This window comes from Suncus etruscus, chromosome 1 (genome assembly GCF_024139225.1).
Source record: "Suncus etruscus isolate mSunEtr1 chromosome 1, mSunEtr1.pri.cur, whole genome shotgun sequence".
Taxonomy (NCBI): Eukaryota; Metazoa; Chordata; class Mammalia; order Eulipotyphla; family Soricidae; genus Suncus; species Suncus etruscus.
In genome coordinates this window covers 160,197,453-160,205,374 of record NC_064848.1, presented here as the reverse complement: position 1 = coordinate 160,205,374, position 7,922 = coordinate 160,197,453, and the positions used below count along the sequence as shown (strand labels likewise).

The 7,922-nt window shown below is 49.5% G+C and overlaps 1 protein-coding gene across 1 annotated transcript; it reads left to right on the top strand.

Annotated features, from left to right (window-relative positions):
- On the top strand, positions 1 to 7,922 carry GEMIN4 (gem nuclear organelle associated protein 4). The gene is made up of 2 exons (XM_049782096.1): positions 1 to 42; positions 4,557 to 7,922. The coding sequence occupies exons 1-2, from the start codon at positions 33 to 35 to the stop codon at positions 7,730 to 7,732; spliced, it is 3,186 nt and encodes a 1,061-aa protein (XP_049638053.1). The 5' UTR covers positions 1 to 32; the 3' UTR covers positions 7,733 to 7,922.

Sequence of the window (7,922 nt, the reverse complement as noted above, 5' to 3'; positions counted from 1 at the left end):
CGGCCGGCCGTGCCGCCGCCAGCGTCGCCGCCATGGACCTAGGTGGGTGTTCCGGGTTCCTTGCACCTGCGATTGTACCGGGCTGGTGCTCCAGGGCCTGGGCTAAGGGAAAAGTCCGCGTCGGGGCGAGGTGTGGAGGGCGGGGGTGTCCCCGGAGACGAGCCCGCCGGCCTCTAGTCCCAGCCCACGCTCTGCTCTCCTTGCCCCGCCTCTGCTGGGCCCATTTCCACGTGAAGGCGGAGCGGATGCTAAGTTCCTGGAGACCAGCGGGCTTCTTGCTTCTTAGGCCTTTGGAAAACGTCTCGCTATCCAGGCGCTTTTTTATTTTTATTTATTTTGGGGGGGGGTTGGGTCACACCTGGCAGCGCTCAGGGGTTCCTCCTGGCACTATGCTCAGAAATCACTCCTGGCCAGGCTCTAGGGACCATGTGGGATGCTGGGATTCGAACCACTGACCTTCTGCATGCAAGGCAAACACCCTACAAATCTCCATGCTGTCTCTCCGGCCCCATTTTTTTTTTCTTTTTATTCATTTATTCACTGCTAGGAATCTTGAGCCTGTTTCTTCCGTGCCCATGAAGCCCTCATTCCTAAGGTGGGCTTGGAGTTGTGCCCATTAGTGTTTGCCGTCACATGCCTACAGGGCCTTGAGTTTTAGTTCATCAGATTTAGCAGTTGTAGGGCCGAGAGAGCACTTGACAGGCCCAGAACAAGGTCTGGGACAGGGTGTGTAAGGGGGTGGGATGACAGAAGCTAGTGACTCCCCCTGTCCATTTCCCAGCCTGCTGGGTATGTTCTTTCCTTGAGGGGAAAGTAGTTCAGGACCTCATACCTGCCTAATATGTTCTCTGCCCCCGAGTTATGTTTAGAGTTTTGTTTGGGCCACACCCAACTGTGCTCCAGGATCACTCCTGGCAGTGTGTGTGAATGCGAAGACAGACACACGACTATTTGCAGTGCTGGGGGTCCATTTGGGTCCATTGCGTGCAATGCAAACGCCTTAACTTTATCTCAGGTTGCTGTACATATTTTTTTTTTTTTTTTTGGTTTTTGGGCCACACCCTGTGACGCTCAGGGGTTACTCCTGGCTATGTGCTCAGAAGTTGCTCCTGGCTTGGGGGACCATATGGGACACCGGGGGATCGAACCGCGGTCTGTCCAAGGTTAGCGCAGGCAAGGCAGGCACCTTACCTTTAGCGCCACCGCCCGGCCCCTGCTGTACATGTTTTTAAGGGAGTAGAAAGATCAGGACACTATTCTGGGAGAATTGAGGTGAGGTACCTGGGATTGTCAATTATATGTATTGATGGAATGATGTTCAGTTCTTTCTCCACTGATTTTCAGTGGTGGAAAGGCAGAATTTGAAATTGAGAGTCCAGCCTTGTAGCGATGATAGATGTTCTGCCCAAGCACCCTGTAATTTTGTAGTTGTTACATCTGAACAAATTGTTTCTGGGATCTCAGTGTTCCCATCTGAGCAGGAATTAAAGTGCTCAGAGGGTTTAAGATTAAGCGAGATGTTACAAGTGTACCTCTTAATGCAGACACTAGCAGGGAGTAAGCACTTGATAAACTTCAGGAATGAGTACTTGTAGGCACCAATTAATGGCAGTGACAAAACGCTTGGGATTTCCCCTTCTCTGCTATGGCTGTTGTACTTAGTCTCTGGAATGTTTGGGGACAAACAAATGCAGTAAGATTACAGTCACGGGAACATTTTAGGGTCCTGGGAGAACAGCCAGAGGTCAGAAACTAGGGATCCAATCCCTTGGTAAAGGGATGCTTCCTTGGAGGAGGATTCACACTGAACCGGTCAAGTGAGCTGACTAGAAGAGTTGTGCACTTACTTGCCTTTTGCTCTCATTTAAATGGCTCAAGGGGCAGTAGAATTCTAATGGGAACTGGGCTTTCTGTTGGCTCCCACCTGTAGCAAATGGGGAAGATGTTTTTGAGGAGGGGACATCTGGTCCCTGGAAAAGAAGAGGAGAGCAAGAAATACTGCAGAGGGGCCAGGAAAGTGGCACTAGAGGTAAGGTATCTGCCTTGCAAGTGCTAGTGTAGGACGGACTGCGGTTCAATCCCCTGCATCCCATATGGTCCCCCCAAGCCAGGAGCAATTTCTGAGCGCATAGCCAAGAGTAACCCCTGAGCGTCAAACGGATGTGGCCCAAAAAACCAAAAAAAAAGAAAAGAAAAGAAATACTGCAGAGCAAGGGTTAGGATTGTGGCTTAATGGTAGAGCACTTGCCTTGCCATGCAGATATGAGAGAGTCCTGGGTTCAATCCTCAGAATCACCACCACCCCCAATTCTAAAAAAAAAAAAAATCCAAGGAGCTCACCACTGGGTTCTGGTTAAAATATTAAAAAGTATGGAATGGAACCAGAGCGATGGGCATTTGCCTTGCATGCAGCTGACCTGGGTTCGAGTCCCAGCATCCCATATGGTCCCCAGAGCACTGCCAGAAATGATCCCTGAATGCTGCTGGCTGTCACCCAAAAACCAAAAATAAAGCATGAACTACAGGTTAGGAAGCAGTTCAAAATCAATTAGAACGGATTCAGGTTGGTTTATTTTTATCTGAAAGACTTTTCCTTTCCTGTTTTGAAGTTGGGAGAGTAAGGAATATTAGGATCCTGGTCCTTTCAACAAAGGAAAAGTTTGAGGAGATAAAACCTTAATTGAACACTTAATTGGGTTCTTTTAGTTGCCTGATTGTTTTGTGAGGGAGCCACATCCAGTGATAGTCACCTGTGGGGGGGCCATTTGCAGTGGTTCATATGAACCATATTTAGTGAACCATATGCATATGGTTCAGGGGGACCATATGCAGTGCCAGGGATTGAACTAGGTTCATCTAATGTGTAAGGCAAGTACCTCAATTCCTATACTATGTTTCCCACCCAAGTAGTAATATAACCTCATGTTTTTGCAACTCTTGTTTGCTTTGGCCCACATTCAGCAGTGTTGGGGGTTTCCAGCAGTGCTTGAGCACCAGGGGAATGGAACCAGTGGCCCCACATACAAACAAGTACTTCAGTCCCTGAACTATCGTTTCAGCTTGTGTCTGGGCAGTGAGCTAACAAACAGTTCGGTACAGTGAAGGGTGTAAAGCTGTATCTTTTTTTTGGGGTGGGGGGGTGGGCCTCACGTGGTGGCACTCAGGGGTTACTCGTGGCCTCCGCTTAGAAATCGCTCCAGGCAGGAGACCATATGGGATGCCGGAATTGAACCTGAGTCTGTCTTGGGTTAGCTGTGTTTGAGGCAAATGCCCTACCGCTATGCTGTCTCTGGCCCCATGTATCTTGTCCCTGTATCTTCTGACACCACTGTGCCTGCATGAGGGAGGCCTTTCTATGTTACCTGCTCCAAGTGACATCATCTCAGTCACAGGCCAGGAAATTAACCACATCTCATGGAAGATCCTAGGAAGCCTTCCCTGAGTCTATTCATTCATGACTCACTTCCAGGAAGGACTTTATTTCTCTGTCTAGTGCAGTAGTTCTTGGTTTCTACCAGAGACTTGACTCTGTGGAGCTTGTTCTCCTGGACTGGGAGGAGCTGTGGGGTCACTTGTTTCCTGAGAGAGAATGTTTGGAAGTAATTTGCCAGGCAGGATAAAATGGAGAGGCAGCACAACAGCTTTGGCTGTCTGGGTCATTACTTACTGCTTATTTGTCTTGTCCTTTATTGGGTGTGTCATCCCCTGTTGTTAAGAGCTGGTACAATGCTGTCTCTAAGACCTTGCTGCTCAGGCCCAGCTTTTTTTTTGGCATGGGGGGAGGGTCCTCCTTATTGCTTACTGTTCACCCTCTGGAAAGAAACCTCCTGCAGTCACATGTTAGGACTAATGTTCCGCTTTAGTTTCAACCCCACATTGTCCTTGTTGAGGTCTTATCTCCTTTTAATGGTCAAAGGCAGAGAGCCAAAACTAAATGGTGCTCTTTCCAAATTTGTTCTGCTTCTCTTGCTTTTGGTAGTGTGCATTAACATTGTCATCTCAGTTCCAGGCTAGCAAATTGGAAGTCTTTTTTGGTGGTGGGAAGGGAATGTTCTTTTTAGGGGACATACTTGATAGTGCTTAGGGTTTACTTTTTTTTTTTTTTTTTTTTTTGGTTTTTGGGCCACACCCAGCGGTGCTCAGGGGTTACTCCTGCCTATCTGCTCAGAAATAGCTCCTGGCAGGCATGGGACGCCGGGATTCGAACCAACCACCTTAGGTCCTGGGTCCGCTGCTTGCAAGGCAAACGCCGCTGTGCTCTCTCTCTGGCCCCAGGGTTTACTCTTGACACTGCTCAGGCATCACTCCTGACAGGCTCAGGGGCCATATGTGGTGCCAGATATAGATCCCGAGTCCGCTGCATATAACACAGGTGCTCTACCTGTTGTACTATCTCTCTCTGGCCCTGATTAAAAAAATTTTAAAGAAATTTCTTTATTAGATCCCTTTGACTCCTGTTCTGCACTGGTGATTAATAGTCCACTTGTTCTCTATATCAAATCCACCCCCACCTCCCTTCCTTCCACATATTCTTACTCTGCCTTTTGTCTATTCAGGGCCCTTGAATATCTGTGAAGAAATGACAATACTGCATGGGGGCTTCTTGCTGGCTGAGCAGCTATTCCTCCCTAAAGCCCTGTCTGAACTGACCAAGTCTGACTGGGAGCACGTTGGGCGGCCCATTGTGGAGGCCTTAAGGGAGATCTCGGCCATAACAGACTCACAGACATTTTCCTGGAAGAAGAAGGCTCTGATCATCATATGGACCAAGATTCTTCAGCCTTCCCCTGCAACCCCTTCCGACATTGAAACTCGCTGGCAGGAAGACGTTTTCTTTTCGGTGGGTAACATGATCCCTACCATCAACCACACGGTCCTTTTTGAGCTGTTTAAATCCTTGGAAGCTTCAGGACTTTTTATCCAGCTCTTGATGGCCCTGCCTACTGCTATATGCCGCTCAGAACTTGAGCACTTTCTGGAGCACATGACTATTGACACTTCTTCAAAGGATGTGGCCTTCTTCCTCAACCTCTGGTGGGAGATGATGAAGCACAAGGGCAACCAGCAGGACTCCCTGCTGTCCCAGTTTCGGACCGTGGCCCATCAATATGTGTCAACGTCTGATGAGTTCTCCCACCCACCAAAGAGGTTTAAGTCAGACCCGGATGTAAGCCCCACCATGCCCCTGTTGGCCATGCTATTGAGTGGGCTGAAGCAAATCCAGAACAGCATCCAATGTCCCAGGATGAAGTGCTACGCCCTGGCCAACCTCACTGACATGCTCACCATTTTTGCCTTGATGGAAGATGACCCCCAGGAAGTTTCTGCCACTGTGTATTTAGACAAACTGGCCACAGTGATCTCCGTGTGGAACTCAGACACTGAGAATCCATACCACCATCAGGCGCTGGTAGAAAAGGTAAAGGAGGCAGAGAGGGACGTCAGCCTCACCTCTCTGGCCAAGCTCCCCAATGAGACTATCTTTATGGGGTTCGAGTTCCTGCGCAGCCTGCTGCAGGAGTGGGGAGAGGAACTGCATACTCTGCTCAACAGCAGCCAGGACACCAGCTATGACAGCTACCGGCTCTGTGACAGTCTCACTTCTTTCAGCCAGAACCTGAGGCTCTACGTGGATACCACCAGCTTGTCCAAGGAGGAACGACAAGTGGTCTCAGAGCTGGCGGAATGTGTTGCTGATTTTCTGAGGAAAACAGCCAGGGCAATGAACAACAAAGGCATTGAGAAGGATATCACAGCTGCCATCGCCATGGCCATCATTGAGCAGAAAATGGACCGGCATATGGAAATATGCTACATTTTTGCTTCAGAGAAGAAATGGGCCTTCTCTGATGAGTGGCTGACCTGCCTTGTAAACAGCCAAGCTCTCTTCCACGAACCAGAGCTGATATTAAAACTGTTGGAGACTGTGGTGGAGGTCAGCAGGGCAGACAGAGTCATTCCTGAATTTCAGGTCAAGCAAGTGATCACCTTGATTCTGGAATGTTATGCCAGTCTCTCGCTGTCTGATAAAAATAAAGTCCTCTCCGGAGTCCTATCTTCCTGGGGATGGAAGGGGCTCTCTGAGAAGTTGTCTGCTTATTTGGAGGGGTTTCAGGATGACCTCAATACTACATTTAACCAGCTTGTACAGAGTCCTTCTGAGCAAGGCTTGGCTAAAGCAGTAGCGTCTGTGTCCCACCTGTTGATTCTGTACCCGGAGGTGACAGTGAAGAAAATGTGCAGTATGGTTATCAGCCATCTAGGCGTCCACAGGTTCCTGGCTCAGATTCTCACTGCCTTCCCTGTGCTCAAGTGCTCACAAGCAGCCTCACAGGAGGCTGTGAGTCCAGCCTCCACTCTCGTGCTGTCATGCCTCAAAGATGCAGTCTGGGGGAAGCTGACTACACCCAAGGAAGAAAAGCAGTTTTTGGAGTTCCTGAGTTGCCTGATGCAGCCTGTAAAGCCCCAGGGGATTCCAGTGGCTGCTCTCCTGGGGCCAGACGAGGTGCTAACAGCATTAGTCCTGCCTTTCTTGATGCTTGATGTCAAAGAGGTGGAGCTCAGCGTGAAGATCTTCCTCCAGACCTTGGAAGCCAATGCCTGCCTAGAGGCATACTGGCTCCAGACCTGTTTCCCCTTCCCCCTCATCTTCAGTGCCTGCCAGCTCCTGGATGGCTTCAGCAAATACTGGCAGCTCTCCAAGGAGAAGCAGTATCTCTCCCTGGATGGGAAGGACCTGGTGATCCATATCCTGGATCTCCTCTGTGAGGCTGTCTTAGCTAATATCGAGGCCATCTCCCCAGACACCTGGATCAAGTCCCTTTCGTGGCTCCACCGGAAGTTAGAGCAGCTGGACTGGACTGTGGGCCTGAGACTGAAGAATTTCTTCGAGGGACACTTCAAGTGTGAAGTGCCAGCCACACTCTTTGAGATCTGTAAGCTCTCTGAGGACGAGTGGACCTCGCAGGCCCACCCTGGTTATGGGCCTGGCACTGGGCTGTTGGCCTGGATGGAGTGCTGCTCCATCGCCACGAGCATCTCAGACCAGATGCTCTCACTCTTGATAATAGATTTGAACAACCCCGAAGAGGTCAGACTGTTCAGCAAGGGCTTTCTGGTGGCTCTGGTGCAGCTCATGCCATGGTGCAGCACCCAGGAATGGCAGTGCCTTCACCAGCTGACCAGGAGGCTGTTGGAGAAAAAATTCCTACACGTCCCTTATAGCCTGGAATATATTCAGTTTGTTCCTCTCCTCAATCTGAAGCCATTTGCCCAGGAGCTACAGCTTTCTGTCCTCTTCCTGAGAGCATTCCAGTTTCTCTGCAGTCAGAGCTGTCGAAATTGGCTTCCTCTGGATGGCTGGTACCACGTGGTCAAACTGCTTTGTAGCAGCCTGTCCAACGTCCTGGACACTATCAGGTCGATTCAGTCAGCTGGCCCCTGGGCCCAAGAACACAACCAGGATCTGACCCAGGAAAGTCTCTTTGTTTATACCCAGGTGTTCTGTCATGTTCTGCACATCATGGCCATGCTCCACCAAGATGTGTGTGACCCCCTCTATGTGTTGGCTTTAGAAATCCTCAGCTGCTATGAAACACTGAGCAAGACCAAACCTTCTGTGAGTTCTGTGCTCCAGAAGGCTAATGAGCAACGCTTCTTAAAGTCCATCGCAGAGAACATTACCCCGGAGGAGCGGCGCCACACTCTGCTGCAGAAGATCAGCAGTTTCTGACCTCTACAGGTTAAAAACCAGCAGAGCCTTGACTTGGTGGGCTAGATGGGGGGTTGGCTAAGCAGCACAAATTTTTTAGTAATGGGAAGTTTTACACAAGCCAAAACACCCAATGGCTAAAACTATACAGAAAATAGTTTCTTAGGTGTTTGTAACATACAGATTATAATAAAATTCTCTTGTATTTCTA